At 45.9% G+C, this 26,495-nt stretch overlaps 1 protein-coding gene across 1 annotated transcript in view; it reads left to right on the top strand.

The window, feature by feature from the left end:
• The window catches only part of RAP1GAP (RAP1 GTPase activating protein), a 112,800-nt gene that overhangs the window by 65,807 nt on the left and 20,498 nt on the right, over window positions 1–26,495 (top strand). The window contains exons 4-10 of the mRNA XM_066606267.1: window positions 14,339–14,374; window positions 14,645–14,692; window positions 16,869–16,907; window positions 16,999–17,184; window positions 19,549–19,652; window positions 23,187–23,265; window positions 23,395–23,448. Coding sequence (XP_066462364.1) covers window positions 14,357–14,374; window positions 14,645–14,692; window positions 16,869–16,907; window positions 16,999–17,184; window positions 19,549–19,652; window positions 23,187–23,265; window positions 23,395–23,448 — 528 coding nt within the window. The 5' untranslated portion in view covers window positions 14,339–14,356. The remainder of the gene's footprint in view (window positions 1–14,338; window positions 14,375–14,644; window positions 14,693–16,868; window positions 16,908–16,998; window positions 17,185–19,548; window positions 19,653–23,186; window positions 23,266–23,394; window positions 23,449–26,495) is intronic.

The following is a 26,495-nucleotide window of genomic DNA, read 5'->3' as shown; positions in this document are numbered from 1 at the left end:
CCCCCATGACAGTGCCCACCTCACTGCCTGCTTAACAATGACAGCCACAGTTCCCCAAAACAGTGACCACCACTTTACCCGCATAACAATGACTGGCACAGTGCCCCCATAACAATGACTGGCACAGTGCCCCCATAACAGTGACAGCCACAGTGCACTCCTACCTGTGATCTCCGCCACCCCCCCTCCCTCCAGGTCTTCTTGGCTTCCAGCCGGGGAGCTTTCGCCTCACTTGTCGCAGACACCACATAGCGTTGTGCCCGGCGTTTTTCTTGGCACGGCTCGTCCTCTGGTGCTAATGCCATAAAGTAAATACCTGGGCAAACCGTGCCGCATGTAACAACCAGCGTCCCTGGTGGCATCAACCCCCCCGGACCCGGGAGCTCATACTTGTGCTCACCAACCTTAAGGGAGAACTCCACTGTAATGAAATTTATTATATCATGTCTTATACTCCAGTCACATCCAGAGCTGCAGTTACATCATGTGTAATACTCTAGCAACATCCAGAGCTGCAGTCACAACTGTGCCGTCACATGATGTCCAATACTCTAGTCACATCTGGAGCTGCAGCCACAATCCTGCCGTTACATGACATCTAATACTGTAGTCACATCCGGAGCTGCAGCCACAATCCTGCCATTACATAATGTCTAATACTCTAGTCACATCCAGAGCTGCAGCCACAATCCTGCTGTTACATGACATCTAATACTGTAGTCACATCTGGAGCTGCAGCCACAATCCTGCTGTTACATGACATCTAATACTCTAGTCACATCCAGAGCTGAAGCCACAATCCTGCTGTTACATGACATCTAATACTGTAGTCACATCTGGAGCTGCAGCCACAATCCTGCTGTTACATGACATCTAATACTCTAGTCACATCCGGAGCTGCAGCCACAATCCTGCTGTTACATGACATCTAATACTGTAGTCACATCTGGAGCTGCAGCCACAATCCTGCTGTTACATGACATCTAATACTCTAGTCACATCCAGAGCTGAAGCCACAATCCTGCTGTTACATGACATCTAATACTGTAGTCACATCTGGAGCTGCAGCCACAATCCTGCTGTTACATGACATCTAATACTCTAGTCACATCCGGAGCTGCAGCCACAATCCTGCCGTTGCATAACGTCTAATACTCTAGTCCCATCCAGAGCTGCAGCCACAGTCCTGCCGTTATGTAGCGTCTAATACTCTAGTCATATCCGGAGCTGCAGCCACAGTCCTGCCGTTATGTAGCGTCTAATACTCTAGTCACATCCGGAGCTTCAGCCACAATCCTGCCGTTACATGACGTCTAATACTCTAGTCACATGCGGAGCTGCAGCTACAATAATGCCGTTACATAACATCTAACACTAATTGCCCATTTTTTTTGTGCCTCGCTGACGCCTCGTCCTATTTGGGCCGCAGTGGATGCGGTATGTAGGGTTTGGTCCTGGTGGGATGGTTGGCAGTCCTGGTGGGGGGAGGATCTGGCTGTCCGGCTGTGGGGTATTGGTGCGTCCTGGATTCGGCCGCGCTCGTGTCCTCCGCATCACACGCCCTGTGCGGCTTCGTCAGGACGCACTGTCCCCTGATAAGGACAGGCACCAATTTCCAGCTGGACCGGCCTAGATTTATGATGACATCACTGGAGGCTAATTATACCTGGCAGCACCTGGGTGTATATCACCGCTACGGCACACTGCCGGCCGCTCAGCGGAGGGAGGATGAGCAGATCACAGGTGTACAAGGTGGTGAGAGCGCATGGCCACCGGGCCCACCACGGCGTCCGGCAGGTGAGTGGCCCCCATATCAACAGGACGCGATTGACAAGAGGGCCTGTCCTGGACTCCCAGCTGATACATTGTAACAAACCTCAGTAGTTTGAGCAGGACTAGGTCACTTTTGGCCAATGCTGTAGTGATTCTTCGCACTCTATACCGGTTTGAGGGTGTGATATAGCATGGCGGTTGTCTAATAGATACAAATACATGGTGGATGTTACCAGGATCCCCTCCCCCGACAACATCATGTGTCACATATCGCCGTTTGATACAAGGTGACATATTCGGTGTGACGTGAGTGCGGACACTGTCATTGGCGCCAGAGGCGACTGTCACATCAGAAGTTATTCACATTTCCATATGGAAATATCTCGTTATCTGAAAGGATGTCTCATTCCGCCGCAGCTCTATAATCGTATAATCCTGGCGGGGGGGTGCATTTATAATATCCAACACATTAATGCGCATCACTCCATCCCTCAGTCGCTGCTGCGTGTTATCGACAGCCAAGGGAATTGTGAGCGGACCGAAATATTCCTCCCCGCAGCGAGTATCATAATTAGCATTTATACCGTATCACCTTGTATTCTGGGGCCGTACGTACGAAAAGTGTGAAGTACACGAGTGATTATATGTGAGGGGGGTATGGGGAGGCTAGGTCAGAAATATATGGAGGGGACAGGTTGTATATAGATTACATGTGGGGGGGGTATCTGGATATTAGGTCAGAGATGTATGGGGGGACAGGTTATATATAGATTACATGTGGAGGGTATCAGGATATTAGGTCAGAAATATATGGAGGGGACAGGTTATATATAGATTACATGTGGAGGGTATCAGGATATTAGGTCAGAGGTGTATGGAGGAGACAGGGTGTATATAGATTACATGTGGAGGGTATCAGGATATTAGGTCAGAGATGTATGGGGGGACAGGTTGTATATAGATTACATGTGGAGGTATCAGGATAGTAGGTCAGAGATGTATGGAGGAGACAGGGTGTATATAGATTACATGTGGAGGGTATCAGGATATTAGGTCAGAGATGTATGGGGGGACAGGTTGTATATATAGATTTCATGTGGGGGTATCAGGATATTAGGTCAGAGATGTATAGATGGGACAGGTTGTATATAGATTACATGTGAGGGGTATCAGGATATTAGGTCAGAGATGTATGGAGGGGACAGGTTGTATATAGATTACATGTAAGGGGTATCAGGATATTAGGTCAGAGATGTATGAGGGGACAGGTTGTATATAGAGATTACATGTGGGGGGTATCAGGATATTAGGTCAGAGATGTATGGGGGGACAGGTTGTATATATAGATTACATGTGGGGGGTATCAGGATATTAGCTCAGAGATGTAGGGGGACAGGTCGTATATAGATTACATGTGGGGGGTATCAGGATATTAGGTCAGAGATGTATGGGGGGACAGGTTGTATATATAGATTTCATGTGGGGGTATCAGGATATTAGGTCAGAGATGTATAGATGGGACAGGTTGTATATAGATTACATGTGAGGGGTATCAGGATATTAGGTCAGAGATGTATGGAGGGGACAGGTTGTATATAGATTACATGTAAGGGGTATCAGGATATTAGGTCAGAGATGTATGAGGGGACAGGTTGTATATAGATTACATATGAGGGGTATCAGGATATTAGGTCAGAGATGTATGGGGGGACAGGTTGTATATAGATTACATGTGGGGGGTATCAGGATATTAGGTCAGAGATGTATGGGGGGACAGGTTGTATATAGATTACATGTGGGGGGTATCAGGATATTAGCTCAGAGATGTAGGGGGACAGGTCGTATATAGATTACATGTGGGGGGTATCAGGATATTAGGTCAGAGATGTATGGAGGGGACAGGTTGTATATAGATTACATGTGGGGGGTATCAGGATATTAAGTCAGAGATGTAGGGGGACAGGTTGTATATAGATTACTTGTGTGGGGGTATCAGGATCTTAGGTCAGAGATGTATGGAGGGGACAGGTTGTATACAGATTACGTGTGTGTGTGTGTGGGGGGGGGGGGGGGGGAGTTATCAGGATATTATTACATGTGGGGGTATTTGGATTGTTAGGTCAGAGATGTATGGAGGGACAAGTTGTATGTAAATTATATGTGGGGGTATCAAGATATTAGGTCAGAGATGTATTATCCTGATCTCCTCCCCCCCCCCCCCCGCATGTAATCTATATACACCCTGTCCCTCCATACATCTCTGACATAATATCCTGATAGGTACCCACATATAATCTACATACAACCTGTCCCCTTCATACATGTGGGGAGGAATTAGCATATTAGGTCAACAATGTAAGGTGAGGAGAGATTATATGTTGATTACATGTGGGGAGGTATCAGCATATTGGGTGAGAGATATATGGAGGTACAGGATATATAGAGATTATATGTGGGGGTATCAGGATATTAGGTCAGAGGTGTATGGGGGGACAGGTTGTATATAGATTATATGTGGGGGGGGGTATCTGGATATTAGGTCAGAGATGTATTGAGGGGACAGGGTGTATATAGATTACGTGTGTGTGGGGGGAGTTATCGGGATTTTAAGTCAGAGTTGTATGGAGGGGACAGGGTGTATATAGATTACATGGGGGTGGGTATCAGGATATTAGGTCAGAGATGTATGGTGGGACAGGTTGTATATAGATTACATGTGGGGGCATCAGGATATTAGGTCAGAGATGTATGGAGAGAAAGGGTTGTATATAGATTACGTGCGGGGGGGTATCAGGATATTAGGTCAGAGATGTATTGGGGGGACAGGTTGTATATATAGATTTCATGTGAGGCTATTAGGATCTTAGGTCAGAGATGTATGAAGGGGGAAAGGTTGTATATAGATTACATGTGGAGTGTATAAAGATATTAGGTCAGAGATGTATAGAGGGACAGGGTGTATATATACCCATCAGGATATTATTACATGTGGGGGTATCAGGATATTAGGTCAGAGATGTATTATCCTGATACCCCCGCATGTAATCTATATGCGCCCTGTCCCTCCACACATCTCTGACCTAATATCCTGATAGGTACCCACATATAATCTACATACAACCTGTCCCCTTCATACATGTGGGGAGGAATTAGCATATTAGGTCAACAATGTAAGGAGAGGACAGATTATATGTTGATTACATGTGGGGAGGTATCAGCATATTAGGTGAGAGATGTATGGAGGTGACAGGTTGTATATAAAATACATGTGGGGGTATCAGGATATTAGGTCAGAGATGTATGGAGGGGACAGGTTGTATAGAGATTACAGTACATGTGGGGGGATATCTGGATATTAGGTCAGAGATGTATGGAGGGGACAGTTTGTATATAGATTACATGTGTGGAGGGGAGGCATCAGGATATTAGATCAGAGATGTATGGGGGGACAGGTTGTATATAGATTACATGTGGGAGGTATCAGGATGTTAGGTCAGAGATGTATGGAGGAGACAGGGTGTATATAGATTACATGTGGAGGGTATCAGGATATTAAATTAGAGATGTATTGATGGGACAGAGTGTATATAGATTACATGTGGGGGGGGGGGTATCAGGATATTAGGTCAGAGATGTATTGGGGGACAGGTTGTATATAGATTACATGTGGGGGGTATGAGGATATTAGTTCAGAAATCTATGAAGGGGACATGGTGTATGTAGATTACATGTGGGGGAATAAGGATATTAGGTCAGAGATGTATGGAGGGACAGGGTGTATATAGATTACATGTGGTGACCCATCAGGATATTATTACATCTGGGGGTATGAGGATATTAGGTCAGAGATGTATGGAGGGACAAGTTGTATGTAAATTATATGTGGGGGGGTATCAGGATATTAGGTCAGAGATGTATTATCCTGATACCCCCGCATGTAATCTATATACACCCTGTCCCTCCATACATCTCTGACCTAATATCCTGATAGGTACCCACATATATTCTACATACAACCTTTCCCCCTTCATACATGTGGGGAGGAATTAGCATATTAGGTCAGCAATGTAAGGAGAGGACAGATTATATGTTGATTACATGTGGGGAGGTATCAGCATATTAGGTCAGTGATGTATGGGGGGGCAAGGTGTATATATATTACTTGTGGGGGCATCAGGATATTAGGTCAGAGATGTATGGCGGGACAGGTTGTATATAGATTATATGGGGGGGGGGTATCTGAATATTAGGTCAGAAATGTATGGAGGCACAGGTAGTATATAGATTACGTGTGGGAGGCATCAGGAGATTAGGTCAGAGATGTAAGGGGGGACAGGTTGTACATAGATCACATGTGGGAGTATCAGGATCTGAGGTCAGAGATGTATGGGGGGACAGGTTGTATATAGATGACATGTGGGGGTATCAGGATATTAGGTCAGAAATGTATGGAGGCACTGGTTGTATATAGATTACATGTGGGAGGTATCAGGAGATTAGGTCAGAGATGTATGGGGGGGACAGGTTGTATATAGATGACATGTGGGGGTATCAGGATATTAGGTCAGAGATGTATAGATGGGACAAGTTGTATATAGATCACATGTGAGGGGTATCTGGATATTAGGTCAGATATGTATGGAGGGGAGAGTTTGTATATAGATTACATGTGGGAGGTATCAGAATATTAGGTCAGAGATGTATGGAGGGGACAGGTTGTATATAGATTACATATGGGGGCATCAGGATATTAGTTCAGAGATGTATGGGGGGACAGGTTGTATATAGATTATATGTGGAGGGGGTATCTGGATATTAGGTCGCAATGTATGGAGGGGACAGGTTGTACATAGATTACATGTGGGGGTATCAGCATATTAGGTCAGAAATGTATGGAGGCACAGGTTGTATATAAATTACATGTGGGAGGTATCAGGAGATTAGGTCAGAGATGTAAGGGGGGACAGTTTGTATATAGATTACATGTGGGGGCATCAGGATATTAGGTCAGAGATGTATGGAGGGGACAGGTTGTATATAGATTACATGTGGGGGCATCAGGATATTAGGTCAGAGATGTATGGGGGGACAGGTTGTATATAGATTATATGTGGGGGGGGTATCAGGATATTAGGTCAGAGATGTATGGGGGGACAGGTTGTATACAGAGATGTTATGTGGGGGTATCAGTATCTTAGGTCAGAGATGTATGGGGGGACAGGTTGTATATAGATGACATGTGGGGGTATCAGGATGTTAGGTCAGAGATGTATAGGGGGGACAGGTTGTATATAGATTACATTTGAGGGGTAGCCGGATATTAGATCAGATACGTATGGAGGGACAGGTTGTATGTAGATTACATGTGGGAGGTATCAAGATATTAGGTCAGAGATGTATGGAGGGGACAGGTTGTATATAGATTACATGTGGGGGCATCAGGATATTAGGTCAGAGATGTATGGGGGGACAGGTTGTATATAGATTATATGTGGGGGGGGGTATCTGGATATTAGGTCAGAGATGTATGGGGGGACAGGTTGTATATAGATTACATGTGGAGGGTATCAGGATATTAGGTCAGAGATGTATGGGGGGACAGGTTGTATACAGAGATGTTATGTGGGGGTATCAGTATCTTAGGTCAGAGATGTATGGGGGGACAGGTTGTATATAGATGACATGTGGGGGTATCAGGATATTAGGTCAGAGATGTATAGGGGGGACAGGTTGTATATAGATTACATTTGAGGGGTAGCCGGATATTAGATCAGATACGTATGGAGGGACAGGTTGTATGTAGATTACATGTGGGAGGTATCAAGATATTAGGTCAGAGATGTATGGAGGGGACAGGTTGTATATAGATTACTGTGGGGGCATCAGGATATTAGTTCAGAGATGTATGGGGGGACAGGTTGTATACAGAGATTTTATGTGGAGGGGGGTATCTAGATATTAGGTCGCAATGTATGGAGGGGACAGGTTGTATATAGATTACATGTGGGGGTATCAGCATATTAGGTCAGAAATGTATGAAGGCACAGGTTGTATATAAATTACATGTGGGAGGTATCAGGAGATTAGGTCAGAGATGTAAGGGGGGACAGGTTGTATATAGATCACATGTGGGAGTATCAGGATCTTAGGTCAGAGATGTATGGGAGGGGACAGGTTGTATATAGATTACATGTGGGGATATCAGGATATTAGGTCAGAGATGTATAGATAGGACAGGTTGTATATAGATCACATGTGAGGGGTATCTGGATATTAGGTCAGATATGTATGGAGGGGACAGTTTGTATATAGATTACATGTGGGAGGTATCAGGATATTAGGTCAGAGATGTATGGAGGGGACAGGTTGTATATAGATTACATGTGGGGGCATCAGGATATTAGGTCAGAGATGTATGGGGGGACAGGTTGTATACAGAGATTTTATGTGGGGGTATCAGGATCTTAGGTCAGAGATGTATGCGGGGACAGGTTGTATATAGATCACATGTGGGGGTATCAGGATATTAGGTCAGTGATGTATGGAGGGGACAGCTTGTATATAGATTACATGTGGGGAGGTATCAGCATATTAGGTGAGAGATGTATGGAGGTGACAGGTTGTATATAAAATACATGTGGGGGTATCAGGATATTAGGTCAGAGATGTATGGAGGGGACAGGTTGTATAGAGATTACAGTACATGTGGGGGGATATCTGGATATTAGGTCAGAGATGTATGGAGGGGACAGTTTGTATATAGATTACATGTGTGGAGGGGAGGCATCAGGATATTAGATCAGAGATGTATGGGGGGACAGGTTGTATATAGATTACATGTGGGAGGTATCAGGATGTTAGGTCAGAGATGTATGGAGGAGACAGGGTGTATATAGATTACATGTGGAGGGTATCAGGATATTAAATTAGAGATGTATTGATGGGACAGAGTGTATATAGATTACATGTGGGGGGGGGGGGTATCAGGATATTAGGTCAGAGATGTATTGGGGGACAGGTTGTATATAGATTACATGTGGGGGGTATGAGGATATTAGTTCAGAAATCTATGAAGGGGACATGGTGTATGTAGATTACATGTGGGGGAATAAGGATATTAGGTCAGAGATGTATGGAGGGACAGGGTGTATATAGATTACATGTGGTGACCCATCAGGATATTATTACATCTGGGGGTATGAGGATATTAGGTCAGAGATGTATGGAGGGACAAGTTGTATGTAAATTATATGTGGGGGGGTATCAGGATATTAGGTCAGAGATGTATTATCCTGATACCCCCGCATGTAATCTATATACACCCTGTCCCTCCATACATCTCTGACCTAATATCCTGATAGGTACCCACATATATTCTACATACAACCTTTCCCCCTTCATACATGTGGGGAGGAATTAGCATATTAGGTCAGCAATGTAAGGAGAGGACAGATTATATGTTGATTACATGTGGGGAGGTATCAGCATATTAGGTCAGTGATGTATGGGGGGGCAAGGTGTATATATATTACTTGTGGGGGCATCAGGATATTAGGTCAGAGATGTATGGCGGGACAGGTTGTATATAGATTATATGGGGGGGGGGGTATCTGAATATTAGGTCAGAAATGTATGGAGGCACAGGTAGTATATAGATTACGTGTGGGAGGCATCAGGAGATTAGGTCAGAGATGTAAGGGGGGACAGGTTGTACATAGATCACATGTGGGAGTATCAGGATCTGAGGTCAGAGATGTATGGGGGGACAGGTTGTATATAGATGACATGTGGGGGTATCAGGATATTAGGTCAGAAATGTATGGAGGCACTGGTTGTATATAGATTACATGTGGGAGGTATCAGGAGATTAGGTCAGAGATGTATGGGGGGGACAGGTTGTATATAGATGACATGTGGGGGTATCAGGATATTAGGTCAGAGATGTATAGATGGGACAAGTTGTATATAGATCACATGTGAGGGGTATCTGGATATTAGGTCAGATATGTATGGAGGGGAGAGTTTGTATATAGATTACATGTGGGAGGTATCAGAATATTAGGTCAGAGATGTATGGAGGGGACAGGTTGTATATAGATTACATATGGGGGCATCAGGATATTAGTTCAGAGATGTATGGGGGGACAGGTTGTATATAGATTATATGTGGAGGGGGTATCTGGATATTAGGTCGCAATGTATGGAGGGGACAGGTTGTACATAGATTACATGTGGGGGTATCAGCATATTAGGTCAGAAATGTATGGAGGCACAGGTTGTATATAAATTACATGTGGGAGGTATCAGGAGATTAGGTCAGAGATGTAAGGGGGGACAGTTTGTATATAGATTACATGTGGGGGCATCAGGATATTAGGTCAGAGATGTATGGAGGGGACAGGTTGTATATAGATTACATGTGGGGGCATCAGGATATTAGGTCAGAGATGTATGGGGGGACAGGTTGTATATAGATTATATGTGGGGGGGGTATCAGGATATTAGGTCAGAGATGTATGGGGGGACAGGTTGTATACAGAGATGTTATGTGGGGGTATCAGTATCTTAGGTCAGAGATGTATGGGGGGACAGGTTGTATATAGATGACATGTGGGGGTATCAGGATGTTAGGTCAGAGATGTATAGGGGGGACAGGTTGTATATAGATTACATTTGAGGGGTAGCCGGATATTAGATCAGATACGTATGGAGGGACAGGTTGTATGTAGATTACATGTGGGAGGTATCAAGATATTAGGTCAGAGATGTATGGAGGGGACAGGTTGTATATAGATTACATGTGGGGGCATCAGGATATTAGGTCAGAGATGTATGGGGGGACAGGTTGTATATAGATTATATGTGGGGGGGGGTATCTGGATATTAGGTCAGAGATGTATGGGGGGACAGGTTGTATATAGATTACATGTGGGGGGTATCAGGATATTAGGTCAGAGATGTATGGGGGGACAGGTTGTATACAGAGATGTTATGTGGGGGTATCAGTATCTTAGGTCAGAGATGTATGGGGGGACAGGTTGTATATAGATGACATGTGGGGGTATCAGGATATTAGGTCAGAGATGTATAGGGGGGACAGGTTGTATATAGATTACATTTGAGGGGTAGCCGGATATTAGATCAGATACGTATGGAGGGACAGGTTGTATGTAGATTACATGTGGGAGGTATCAAGATATTAGGTCAGAGATGTATGGAGGGGACAGGTTGTATATAGATTACTGTGGGGGCATCAGGATATTAGTTCAGAGATGTATGGGGGGACAGGTTGTATACAGAGATTTTATGTGGAGGGGGGTATCTAGATATTAGGTCGCAATGTATGGAGGGGACAGGTTGTATATAGATTACATGTGGGGGTATCAGCATATTAGGTCAGAAATGTATGAAGGCACAGGTTGTATATAAATTACATGTGGGAGGTATCAGGAGATTAGGTCAGAGATGTAAGGGGGGACAGGTTGTATATAGATCACATGTGGGAGTATCAGGATCTTAGGTCAGAGATGTATGGGAGGGGACAGGTTGTATATAGATTACATGTGGGGATATCAGGATATTAGGTCAGAGATGTATAGATAGGACAGGTTGTATATAGATCACATGTGAGGGGTATCTGGATATTAGGTCAGATATGTATGGAGGGGACAGTTTGTATATAGATTACATGTGGGAGGTATCAGGATATTAGGTCAGAGATGTATGGAGGGGACAGGTTGTATATAGATTACATGTGGGGGCATCAGGATATTAGGTCAGAGATGTATGGGGGGACAGGTTGTATACAGAGATTTTATGTGGGGGTATCAGGATCTTAGGTCAGAGATGTATGCGGGGACAGGTTGTATATAGATCACATGTGGGGGTATCAGGATATTAGGTCAGTGATGTATGGAGGGGACAGCTTGTATATAGATTACATGTGGGGAAATCAGGATATTAGGTCAGAAATGTATGGAGGGAACATGTTGTATGGAGATTACATGTAGGGGGTATCAGGATATTAGGTCAGTGATGTATGGAGAGGACAGCTTGTGTATAGATTACATGTGGGGGTATTAGGATAATAGGTCAGTGATGTATGGGGGGGCAAGGTGTGTATATATATTACATGTGGGAGGTATCAGGATATTAGGTCAGAGATGTATGGAGGGGACAGGTTGTATATAGATTACATATGGGGGCATCAGGATATTAGGTCAGAGATGTATGGGGGGACAGGTTGTATATAGATTATATGTGTGTGTGGGCAGGTATCTGGATATTAGGTCAGAAATGTATGGAGGCACAGGTTGTATATAGATTACATGTGGGAGTATCAGGATCTGAGGTCAGAGATGTATGGGAGGGGACAGGTTGTATATAGATCACATGTGAGGGGTATCTGGATATTAGGTCAGATATGTATGGAGGGGACAGTTTGTATATAGATTACATGTGGGAGGTATCAGGATATTAGGTCAGAGATGTATGGGGGGACAGGTTGTATATAGATTACATGTGGGGGCATCAGGATATTAGGTCAGAGATGTATGGAGGGGACAGGTTGTATATAGATTACATGTGGGTGCATCAGGATATTAGGTCAGAGATGTATGGGGGGACAGGTTGTATATAGATTATATGTGGGGGGGGTATCTGGATATTAGGTCAGAGATGTATGGGGGGACAGGTTGTATATAGATTACATGTGGGGGGGTATCAGGATATTAGATCAGAGATGTATGGGGGGACAGGTTGTATACAGAGATTTTATGTGGGGGTATCAGGATCTTAGGTCAGAGATGTATGGGGGGACAGGTTGTATATAGATGACATGTGGGGGTATCAGGATATTAGGTCAGAGATGTATAGGGGGGACAGGTTGTATATAGATTACATTTGAGGGGTAGCCGGATATTAGATCAGATATGTATGGAGGGACAGGTTGTATGTAGATCACATGTGGGAGGTATCAAGATATTAGGTCAGAGATGTATGGAGGGGACAGGTTGTATGTAGATCACATGTGGGGGGTATGAGGATATTAGGTCAGTGATGTATGGGGGGACACGTTGTATATAGATCACATGTGGGGGGTATGAGGATATTAGGTCAGTGATGTATGGGGGGACAGGTTGTATATAGATTACATGTGGGGGGTATGAGGATATTAGGTCTGTGATGTATGGAGGGGACAGGTTGTATATAGATTACATGTTGGGGTATCAGGATATTAGGTCAGAAATGTATGGAGGCACAGGTTGCATATAGATTACATGTGGGAGGTATCAGGAGATTAGGTCAGAGATGTAAGGGGGCACTGGTTGTATATAGATCACATGTGGGAGTATCAGGATCTGAGGTCAGAGATGTATGGGGGGGGACAGGTTGTATATAGATGACATGTGGGGGTATCAGGATATTAGGTCAGAGATGTATGGGGGGACAGGTTGTATATAGAGCACATGTGGGAGGTATCAAGATATTAGGTCAGATATGTATGGAGGGACAGTTTGTATATAGATTACATGTTGGAGGTATCAGGATATTAGGTCAGAGATGTATGGAGGGGACAGGTTGTATATAGATTACATGTGGGGGCATCAGGATATTAGGTCAGAGATGTATGGAGGGGACAGGTTGTATATAGATTACATGTGGGGGCATCAGGATATTAGGTCAGAGATGTATGGAGGGGACAGGTTGTATATAGATTACATGTGGGGGCATCAGGATATTCGGTCAGAGATGTATGGAGGGGACAGGTTGTATATAGATTACATGTGGGGGCATCAGGATATTAGGTCAGAGATGTATAGGGGGGGCAGGTTGTATATAGATTACATTTGAGGGGTAGGCGGAGATTAGATCAGATATGTATGGAGGGACAGGTTGTATGTAGATTACTTGTGGGAGGTATCAAGAAATTAGGTCAGAGATGTATGGGGGGGACAGGTTGTATATAGATTACATGTGGGGGGTATGAGGATATTAGGTCAGTGATGTATGGGGGACAGGTTGTATATAGATTACATGTGGGGGGTATGAGGATATTAGGTCAGTGATGTATGGGGGGACAGGTTGTATATAGATTACATGTGGGGGGTATGCGGATATTAGGTCAGTGATGTATGGGGGGACAGGTTGTATATAGATTACATTTGGGGGGTATGAGGATATTAGGTCAGTGATGTATGGGGGGACTTGTTGTATGTAGATTACATGTGGGGGGTATGAGGATATTAGGTCAGTGATGTATGGGGGAACAGGTTGTATATAGATTACATGTGGGGGGTATGAGGATATTAGGTCAGTCATGTATGGGGGGACAGGTTGTATATAGATTACATGTGGGGGGTATGAGGATATTAGGTCAGAGATGTATGGGGGGGACAGGTTGTATATAGATTACATGTGGGGGGTATGAGGATATTAGGTCAGTGATGTATGGGGGGACAGGTTGTATGTAGATTACATGTACTGTATGTAGCTTCCCGGCACATGTGCTTCTGCTCTCGTTCTGAATTGCTACTAATTATAATTTGTGTTTTCTCCCTTCTAGAACTCGGACTTGTTTGAGATGATTGAGAAGATGCAGGTGAGTGTCTGGGCCCCGCTCTCACTGGGGGCCACACTGATGCCGGCCCATTACACATCAGCCCTCCCCATCCAACACTTCTTAGAGCTGAGGGTTTGTGACAACAGCAGGTCGCACCCCAATTTCTTTGCAGTTCTGGACTTGCACTGTAACAGACCCTCAGCTGTGTGAGAAGGAGGAGGTCTATCCTTATGATGATGGCTATTATGTAGCAGAGTCGGTTGTGCGCAGTGCAGTGACCGCTGCTCAGCCGTTTGCTTTGTCTTCCAGGGCTGCAGAATGGATGAACAGAGATACTCGCTGCCTCCACCTCTCAAGGTAACTCACCGCGTATCAGCGGGCAAGTCAGGTCTCTAATCAGTGTCTCCACCGCGCTTCATGACTCCAGTCACTGCACAGTGCTGCTCTGCTGCGCTGCATCTTGGGAGGGAAGGGGGCGCTATGGCAGAACAATACATCTCCCACAATGCAGCACAGTAGGGCTTAAGCTGTCCAGACTCTGAATCAGCAGGGGGCAGCGGTGTGGTCCTAGGTGTGAACTAATAGGAAGTCATCAGCATAGCTCTGGATGTGACTGCAGCTCTGGATGTAACAGGAGTATAATACATAATGTGACTGCAGCTCTGTGTGTAACAGGAGTATAATACATAATGTGACTGCAGCTCTGTATGTAACAGGAGTATAATGCATGATGTAACAGGAGTGTAAGGTGTGATGTAACTGCAGCTCTGGAGGTAATTGGAGTATAAGGCATGATGGGACAGCAGTTCTGGAGGTAACAGGAGTATAATGCATGATGTAGCAGGAGTGTAAGGTGTGATGTAACTGCAGCTCTGGAGGTAACAGGAGTATAAGGCATGATGGGACTGCAGTTCTGGAGGTAACAGGAGTATAATGCATGATGTGACTGCAGCTCTGGATGTAACAGGAGTATAATACATGATGTGACTGCAGCTCTGTGTGTAACAGGAGTATAATACATGATGTGACTGCAGCTCTGGATGTAACAGGAGTATAATACATGATGTGACTGCAGCTCTGTGTGTAACAGGAGTATAATGCATGATGTAACAGGAGTGTAAGGTGTGATGTAACTGCAGCTCTGGAGGTAACAGGAGTATAAGGTATGATGGGACTGCAGTTCTGGATGTAACAGGAGTATAAGACATGATGTGACCGCAGCTCTGGATGTAACAGGAGTATAATACATAATGTGACTGCAGCTCTGTGTGTAACAGGAGTATAATGCATGATGTAACAGGAGTGTAAGGTGTGATGTAACTGCAGCTCTGGAGGTAATTGGAGTATAAGGCATGATGGGACTGCAGTTCTGGAGGTAACAGGAGTATAATACAGGATGTAACTACAGCTCTGGAGGTAACTGGAGTATAATACACAATATGACTACAGCTCTGGATGTAACAGGAGTATAATACATAATGTGACTGCAGCTCTGTGTTTAACAGGAGTATAATACATGATGCGACTGCAGCTCTGGAGGTAACAGGAGTACAAGACATAATGTAACAGGAGTGTAAGGTGTGATGTAACTGAAGCTCTGGAGGTAACTGGAGTATAAGGCATGATGTGACTACAGCTCTGGATGCGACAGGAGTATAATGCATGATGTGACTGCAGCTCTGGAGGTAACAGGAGTAAAATGCATGATGTGACTGCATCTCTGGATGTAACAGCAGTATAAAACATGATGTGACTGCAGCTCTGTGTGTAACAGGAGTATAAGTCATGATGTAACTGCAGCTCTGGAGGTAACAGGAGTATAAGGCATGATGTGACTGCAGCTCTGGAGGTAACAGGAGTATAAGGCATGATGTGACTGCAGCTCTGGATGTAACTGGCATATAAGACATGATGTGACTGCAGCTCTGGAGGTAACAGGAGTATAAGACATGATGTAACAGGAGTGTAAGGTGTGATGTAACTGCAGCTCTGGAGGTAACTGGAGTATAAGGCATGATGTGACTGCATCTCTGGATGTAACAGGAGTATAATGCATGATGTGACTGCAGCTCTGTGTGTAACAGGAGTATAAGGCATGATGTGACTGCAGCTCTGGATGTAACTGGCATATAAGACATGATGTGACTGCAGCTCTGGATGTAACAGGTGTATAAGACATGATGTAACAGGAGTGTATTGTGTGATATAACTGCAGTTCTGGAGGTAACTGGAGTATAAGGCATGATGTGACTACAGCTCTGGATGTAACAGGAGTATAATGTATGATATGACTGCAGCTCTGGATGTAGCAGGAGTATAATGCATGATTTGACTGCAGCTCTAGATGTAACAGGAGTATAATACATGATGTAACTGAAGCTCTGGAGGTAACTGGAGTATAAGTCATGATGTAACAGGAGCCTAAGGTGTGATGTGGCTGCAGCTCTGGATGTGACTAGAGTAGACCTTCTTTCCATACAGTCTTAGTGATATTAATGTTGCCGCCATGTAACGCTGTTCCTCCTCATTGCAGACAGAAGAGGATTATATCCCGTATCCCAGCGTCCACGAGGTAGGGGGATATATGTGTCCATGCTATATAGTGCTGCACCCCCACATGTCTTGGGCCCCTCCTTGGACCGCTCTCTGTCCTCTCCCCGCAGGTCCTTGGGCGGGACGGGCCCTTCCCCCTCATCCTTCTGCCGCAGTTTGGGGGATACTGGATTGAGGGAACCAACCACGACGCCTCGCTGCTCCCCGACCCCGAGAATAGCCAGTCGCCGAGCGCCAAAGTGAAGCTGGAGAGTAACCACATAGCGCGGCTCTACCGGAAACACTTCCTGGGGAAGGTCAGTGCATACCGCCATGATATACACAAGCCAAACTGACCCCTGGTATATATACAGGCACCCTGACCTCCGGTATATATACAGCCCCCCCCCCATATATATACAGGCACCCTGATCCTGGTATATATACAGGCACCCTGACCCTGGTATATATACAGGCACCCTGACCCCCAGTATATATACAGGCACCCTGACCCCTGGTATATATACAGGCACCCTGACCTCCGGTATATATACAGCCCCCCCCCCATATATATACAGGCACCCTGATCCTGGTATATATACAGGCACCCTGACCCTGGTATATATACAGGCACCCTGACCCCCGGTATATATACAGGCACACTGACCCGCGGTATATTTATATAAGCACCCTGACCCCCGGTATATATACAGGCACCCTGACCTCCGGTGTATATATACAGGCCGCCCCCCCCATATATATACAGGCACCCTGACCCCCAGTATATATACAGGCACCCTGACCCCCAGTATATATACAGGCACCCTGACCCCCGTTATATATACAGGCACACTGACCCCTGGTATATATACAGGCACACTGACCCCGGTAAATATACAGACACACTGCCCCCCGGTATATATACAGGCACCCTGACCCCCGGTATATATACAGGCACCCTGACCTCCGGTATATATACAGGCCGCCCCCCCCATATATATACAGGCACCCTGACCCCCGTTATATATACAGGCACCCTGACCCCCGTTATATATACAGGCACACTGACCCCTGGTATATATACAGGCACACTGACCCCGGTAAATATACAGACACACTGCCCCCCGGTATATATACAGGCACCCTGACCCCAGGTATATATACAGGCACCCTGACCCCCCATAAATATACAGACACACTGACCCCTGGTATATATACAGGCACCCTGCCCCCAGTATATATACAGGCACCGTTACCCCTGGTATATATACAGGCACCCTGACCCCTGGTATATATACAGGCACCCTGACCCCTGGTATATATACAGGCACCCTGACCCCTGGTATATATACAGGCACCCTGACCCCTGGTATATATACAGGCACACTGACCCCCAGTATATATACAGGCACCCTGACCCCTGGTATATATACAGGCACACTGACCCCCAGTATATATACAGACACCCTGACCCCGGTATATATACAGGCACCCTGACCCCCCATATATTTACAGGCACACTGACCCCCGTTATATATACAGACACACTGACCCCCCAGTATATATACAGGCACCCTTACCCCCAGTATATATACAGGCCCCATGACCCCCCATATATATACAGGCACCCTGACCCCGGTATATATACAGGCACCCTGACCCCCCCCCCATATATTTACAGGCACACTGACCCCCCCCCCCCCCCATATATATACAGGCACCCTGACCCCTGGTATATATACAGGCGCCCTGACTCCCAGTATATATACAGGCCCCCTGACCCCCAGTATATATACAGGCCCCCTGACCCCCCATATATTTACAGGCCCCCTGACCCCCCATATATTTACAGGCCCCCTGACCCCCCATATATTTACAGGCACCCTGACTCCCCATATATTTACAGGCCCCCTGACCCCCCATATATATACAGGCCCCCTGACCCCCCATATATTTACAGGCACACTGACTCCCAGTATATATACAGGCGCCCTGACTCCCAGTATATATACAGGCCCCCTGGCCCCCCATATATATACAGGCCCCCTGACCCCCAGTATATATACAGGCCCCCTGACCCCCAGTATATATACAGGCCCCCTGACCCCCAGTATATATACAGGCACCCTGACCCCCCTTATATATACAGGCACCCTGACCCCCGGTATATATACAGGCACCCTGACCCCTGGTATATATACATGAACACTGACCCCCGGATATATATATAGACACACTGACCCCGATATATATATACAGACACACTGACCCTCGTTATATATACACAGGCACACTGACCCCCGTTATATATACACAGGCACACTGACCCCTGGTATATATACAGGCACACTGACCCTCGTTATATATACACAGGCACACTGACCCCCGTTATATATACACAGGCACACTGACCCCTGGTATATATACAGGCACACTGACCCGGTATATATACAGGCACACTGACCCCTGGTATATATACAGGCACACTGACCCCCCGATATATATATATATACAGGCACACTGACCCCTGGTATATATACAGACACACTGACCCCCGTTATATATACACAGGCACACTGACCCCCGTTATATATACACAGGCACACTGACCCCGGTATATATACAGGCACACTGACCCCTGGTATATATACAGGCATACTGACCCCTGGTTTATCCTGTAGGAGCACTTTAACTATTACTCCCTGGACGCGGCTCTCGGTCATCTGGTTTTCTCGCTGAAGTATGATGTCATCGGGGATCAGGAGCACCTCCGCCTGCTGCTGCGGTGAGTCCTACATTACCCCACAGCCGCACCATCCACTCTTCTATCCCTCAGGGGTCACATGTTGGGGGTTGTAGTCTTCTGTCTTGCTGTTTCTGAATCGTCTTGGTCTCCTGTACAGAACTGATGAGTGAGACCACCCAGCTTTCCATAGACCCCGAATGGCCTGTCAGTCTATATGGTTATATAGCGCTGTGCAAATGGCTTAGGCATGTGTGGAGTAAGAACGCATGAAAGCCAAAACCAGCAGCGGGTCCCAAATACAGAAGACATGCAAAGCTTTCCATTATACTTTCTCTCCACTCCTGGTTTTGGCTCACAAAAAACTGAACATACAAACCGTCGTGTGAATAAGCCCCAAGAATAGAAATGGGAATAGTTTATTTTTGTCATTTCACAAAATACAAAGTGACTGAATTAAAGAGAAATGTAATCCCATCAATCTTTGGTGTGACCATCCTTTACCTTCACAACAGCATCAGTTTTTCTTGGTTCACTTGCACACAGTTTTTGAAGGAACTCGGCAGGGAGGTTGTTCCAGACATCTTGGAGAACTAAGCACAGATCTTCTGTGAATGTCGGCTCCCTCAGATCCTTCTGTCTCTTCATGTAATCCCAAACAGACTGGATGATGTGAGATCAGGGATCTGTGGGGCCAAATCATCACTTCCAGGACTCCTTGTTTTTCTTTACACTGAGGATAGATCATAATGACATTGGTTGTCCTGCTACAGAATTAATTTGGAGCCTATCCGCACCCTCACTGCTGCCTGCAGACACTAATTATTGTACCGCTCTCCACCATGCTTCACTGCTGCCTGCAGACACTAATTATTGTACCGCTCTCCACCATGCTTCACTGCTGCCTGCAGACACTCATTATTGCACCGCTCTCTACCATGCTTCACAGCTGCCTGTAGACACTCATTATTGTACCGCTCTCCACCATACTTCACTGCTGCCTGCAGACACTCATTATTGTACTGCTCTCCACCATGTTTCACTGCTACCTGTAGACACTAATTATTATACCGCTCTCCACCATGCTTCACTGCTGCCTGCAGACACTCTACTGTACCGCTCTCCACCATGCTTCATTGCTGCCTGCAGACACTCATTATTGAACCGCTCTCCACCAAGCTTCACTGCTGTCAGCAGACACTCAATATTGTACCGCTCTCTACCATGCTTCACTGCCGCCTGCAGACACTCATTATTGTACCGCTCTCCACCATGCTTCACTGCTGCCTGCAGACATTCATTATTGTACCGCTCTCCACCATGCTTCACAGCTGCCTGCAGACACTCATTATTGTACCGCTCTCTAACATGCTTCACTGCTGCTTGCAGACACTCATTATTGTACCGCTCGCCACCATGCTTCACTGCTGCCTGCAGACACTCATTATTGTACCGCTCTGCCGTGCTTCACTGCTGCCTGCAGACACTCATTATTGTACCGCTCTCCACCATGCTTCACTGCTGCCCGCAGACACTCATTATTGTATCGCTCTACACCATGTTTCACTGCTGCCTGCAGACACTCATTATTGTACCGCTCTACACCATGCTTCACTGCTGCCTGCAGACACTCATTATTGTACCGCTCGCCACCATGCTTCACTGCTGCCTGCAGACGCTCATTATTGTACCGCTCTCCACCATGCTTCACTGCCCCCTGCAGACACTCATTATTGTACCGCTCTCCACCATGCTTCACTGCTGCCTGCAGACACTCATTATTGTACCGCTCTCCACCATGCTTCACTGCTGCCTGCAGACACTCATTATTGTACCGCTCTCCACCATGCTTCACTGCTGCCTACAGACACTCTACTGTACCGCTCTCCACCATGCTTCACTGCTGCCTGCAGACACTCATTATTGCACCGCTCTCCACCATGCTTCACTGCTGTCAGCAGACACTTAATATTGTACCGCTCTCTACCATGCTTCACTGCCGCCTGCAGACACTCATTATTGTACCGCTCTCCACCATGCTTCACTGCTGCCTGCAGACACTCATTATTGTACCGCTCTCCACCATGCTTCACTGCTGCCTACAGACACTCTACTGTACCGCTCTCCACCATGCTTCACTGCTGCCTGCAGACACTCATTATTGCACCGCTCTCCACCATGCTTCACTGCTGTCAGCAGACACTTAATATTGTACCGCTCTCTACCATGCTTCACTGCCGCCTGCAGACACTCATTATTGTACCGCTCTCCACCATGATTCACTGCTGCCTGCAGACACTCATTATTGTACCACTCTCCACCATGCTTCACTGCTGCCTGCAGTCACTCATTATTGTACCGCTCTCCACCATGATTCACTGCTGCCTGCAGACACTCATTATTGTACCACTCTCCACCATGCTTCACTGCTGCCTGCAGACACTCATTATTGCACCGCTCTCCACTATGCTTCACTGCTGCCTTTTTACCAGTTCTCAGCTGATGACATGGCTGGACGTAGTTTCATGAGCGGTAAGCATGATGTCCTTCATCAGCTGCACTGTTTCCTCGGCTGACCGCTGTATCTACGCTCCTCAACATTGCCTGTTTTTTTTTCTTCAAAAGAGCTTGAACAGCACATCTATAAACCCCGTCTGCTGTGAAACCTTTGCCTGGGAGAGACCTCGCTGATGCAGTGTAACTACTTTGTATCTTGTTGCTGTGCTCAGTCTAGCCAGGGTGTGTGACAGGAATCTTGGTAAAGACCATCATTGGTCAAAATGTCGCTTTTTATACATTATGGAGGAATAAAATGTTGTTATTTGTATAATATTCTGCTGCCGCACTCCTCTCTATATTTGGATATTGCTCGTTGGTCCTGACCCTTGCAGTGGTGCGAGCATTTTGTCTTTTGATACTCCTCGCCTTATAGGTGTTTTTCACAGTATTTGTTGCTGACTACTTCTACTTTGCAACTGTGACATGAAACTGTCTTCCATAACCTCACCTTTGTAGCAGTTGGTCTGTTCCTCAGTTTTAAGCCTCCTACACAGCTGTTTCTGTTTCAGTTAATGACTGTGTTTCATCCTACGTATCACAATGATCATTATCAGCTGTTTGGTATAATTGGTTAATCATACAGCCGACTAGAATCCTCCAAACTCCCTGCCTGTACAAGGTGCACCGAGAGGGACTGATGGGATTTACATTTCTCTTTTTTTCAGTCACTTTCCATTAATTGAGAAAAATAAACTATTAAACTTCTATATCTGACAGCGTTCTCACTTTATGGCACTTTTCCCCCACCTGCCTAAGACTTCTGCACAGCCCGGTATCCCCGCTCGTTCTCTCCTGCTCTGCCTGTGTGTCAGTCTTCACCGTCATTCTGAAATGTTATTTATGCACCAGAATGAACACCGATGTAGATCCCTGTTAGATAGGAAAGTGCTGCTGTGTCTAACCGCATGGGAGGACGCAGCGACCGCAGGTGGTGTGATGGGCTCTCTGTCATCGGATATTCTGATTAGTCGCCGTTTGCCGCTCACCGTTTATCACGTTTTTTTGTTTTTTTTGCAGGACCAAGAACCAAACGTACCACGATGTGATCCCCATCTCCTGCCTCACCGAATTCCCAAACGTCGTGCAAATGGCCAAGGTATCTCATGTCTGGGTACAGTCCTTGATTCCAAACACCACTGTGCCAGCTTTCTGCGCAGTTTTTTTTTTATGGTCGTCAACCTGCCCCCAACACCAGTGATTTTGCTCATGTGTCCTTGTTTTCCAGCTCGTTTGTGAAGATGTGAATGTGGATCGATTTCACCCCGTCCTCTACCCAAAGGTGAGCGGTGGTAACCGGAGCCTCAGGTGTGTGCAGTAATGTCACATGCGATCCGCTGGGCGACACCAGACACCGGTCTCGCTGCGCAGCGCGGCTGTATTCATTACCGGACGGGTTCTGCTTCATCCGGCGCAAGATATGTGATCATTTTGTGAACCAACACAATATAGCTATATAATAGCGATGTCCTTGTATATAACGGAGACGGCCTCTTATAGCGGTAATGGCCTCGTATAGATCAGTGATGACCTTCTATAACGGAGACGGCCTCTTATAAGGCTAATGACCTTGTATATAACAGGGTAGCAGTGCTGTGTGTGTATGTGATGTATATGTGGCAGCGCTGTGTGTGTATGTGATGTATATGTAGCAGAGCGCTGTGTGTGTGTGTGATGTACATGTAGCAGAGCTGTGTGTGTATGTGATGTACATGTAGCAGAGCTGTGTGTGTATGTGATGTACATGGAGCAGTGCTGTGTTTGTTATGTGATGTACATGTAGCAGTGCTGTGTGTGTGTGTGTGATGTACATGTAGCAGTGCTGTGTGTGTATGTGTTTGTGATGTGCATGTAGCAGTGCTGTGTGTATGTGATGTGCATGTAGCAGTGCTGTGTATGTGATGTGCATGTAGCAGTGCTGTGTGTATGTGATGTGCATGTAGCAGTGCTGTGTGTGTATGTGATGTGCATGTAGCAGTGCTGTGTGTGTGTGTGATGTACATGTAGCAGTGCTGTGTGTGTGTGTGATGTACATGTAGCAGTGCTGTGTGTGTGTGTGATGTACATGTAGCAGTGCTGTGTGTGTGTGATGTACATGTAGCAGTGCTGTGTGTGTGATGTACATGTAGCAGTGCTGTGTGTATGTGTGATGTACATGAAGCAGAGCTGTGTGTGTATGTGATGTACATGTAGCACAGCTGTGTGTGTATGTGATGTACATGTAGCACAGCTGTGTCTGTATGTGATGTACATGTAGCAGTGCTGTGTGTGTATGTGATGTGCATGTAGCAGTGCTGTGTGTATGTGATGTACATGTAGCACAGCTGTGTCTGTATGTGATGTGCATGTAGCAGTGCTCTGTGTGTATGTGATGTGCATGTAGCAGTGCTGTGTATGTGATGTACATGTAGCAGTGCTGTGTGTATGTGTGATGTACATGTAGCAGTGCTGTGTGTGTATGATGTACATGTAGCAGTGCTGTGTGTGTATGATGTACATGTAGCAGTGCTGTGTGTGTGATGTACATGTAGCAGTGCTGTGTGTATGTGTGATGTACATGAAGCAGAGCTGTTTGTGTATGTGATGTACATGTAGCAGTGCTGTGTGTGTATGTGATGTGCATGTAGCAGTGCTGTGTGTGTATGTGATGTGCATGTAGCAGTGCTGTGTCTGTATGTGATGTACATGTAGCACAGCTGTGTCTGTATGTGATGTGCATGTAGCAGTGCTGTGTATGTGATGTACATGTAGCAGTGCTATGTGTATGTGTGATGTACATGTAGCAGTGCTGTGTGTGTATGATGTACATGTAGCAGAGCTGTTTGTGTATGTGATGTTCATGTAGCAGTGCTGTGTGTATGTGATGTACATGTAGCAGTGCTGTGTGTGTATGTGATTTACATGTAGCAGTGCTCTGTGTTTGTGATGTACATGTAGCAGTGCTGTGTGTGTATGTGATGTACACGTAGCAGTGCTGTGTGTGTGTGTGATGTACACGTAGCAGTGCTGTGTGTGTGTGTGATGTACATGTAGCAGTGCTGTGTGTGTGTGTGTGATGTACATGTAGCAGTGCTGTGTGTGTGTGTGTGATGTACATGTAGCAGTGCTGTGTGTGTGTGTGTGATGTACATGTAGCAGTGCTGTGTGTGTGATGTACATGTAGCAGTGCTGTGTGTGTGTGTGTGTGATGTACATGTAGCAGTGCTGTGTGTATGTGTGATGTACATGAAGCAGAGCTGTGTGTGTATGTGATGTACATGTAGCACAGCTGTGTGTGTATGTGATGTACATGTAGCACAGCTGTGTCTGTATGTGATGTACATGTAGCAGAGCTGTGTGTGTATGTGATGTGCATGTAGCAGTGCTGTGTGTGTATGTGGTGTACATGTAGCACAGCTGTGTCTGTATGTGATGTGCATGTAGCAGTGCTCTGTGTGTATGTGATGTGCATGTAGCAGTGCTGTGTATGTGATGTACATGTAGCAGTGCTGTGTGTATGTGTGATGTACATGTAGCAGTGCTGTGTGTGTATGATGTACATGTAGCAGAGCTGTTTGTGTATGTGATGTACATGTAGCAGTGCTGTGTGTGTATGTGATGTGCATGTAGCAGTGCTGTGTGTGTATGTGATGTGCATGTAGCAGTGCTGTGTGTGTATGTGATGTGCATGTAGCAGTGCTGTGTCTGTATGTGATGTACATGTAGCACAGCTGTGTCTGTATGTGATGTGCATGTAGCAGTGCTCTGTCTGTATGTGATGTGCATGTAGCAGTGCTGTGTATGTGATGTACATGTAACAGTGCTATGTGTATGTGTGATGTACATGTAGCAGTGCTGTGTGTGTATGATGTACATGTAGCAGAGCTGTTTGTGTATGTGATGTTCATGTAGCAGTGCTGTGTGTATGTGATGTACATGTAGCAGTGCTGTGTGTGTATGTGATTTACATGTAGCAGTGCTCTGTGTTTGTGATGTACATGTAGCAGTGCTGTGTGTGTGTGTGATGTACATGTAGCAGTGCTGTGTGTGTGTGTGATGTACATGTAGCAGTGCTGTGTGTGTGTGTGATGTACATGTAGCAGTGCTGTGTGTGTGTGTGATGTACATGTAGCAGAGCTGTGTGTGTATGTGATGTGCATGTAGCAGAGCTGTGTGTGTATGTGATGTACATGTAGCACAGCTGTGTCTGTATGTGATGTGCATGTAGCAGTGCTCTGTGTGTGTGATGTGCATGTAGCAGTGCTGTGTGTGTATGTGATGTGCATGTAGCAGTGCTGTGTGTGTATGTGATGTGCATGTAGCAGTGCTGTGTGTGTATGTGATGTACAT

This window comes from Eleutherodactylus coqui, chromosome 6 (genome assembly GCF_035609145.1).
Source record: "Eleutherodactylus coqui strain aEleCoq1 chromosome 6, aEleCoq1.hap1, whole genome shotgun sequence".
NCBI classification, from domain to species: Eukaryota; Metazoa; Chordata; class Amphibia; order Anura; family Eleutherodactylidae; genus Eleutherodactylus; species Eleutherodactylus coqui.
Note: the sequence above shows the minus strand (reverse complement) of the source record. Positions and strands in the feature narration are given on the sequence as shown.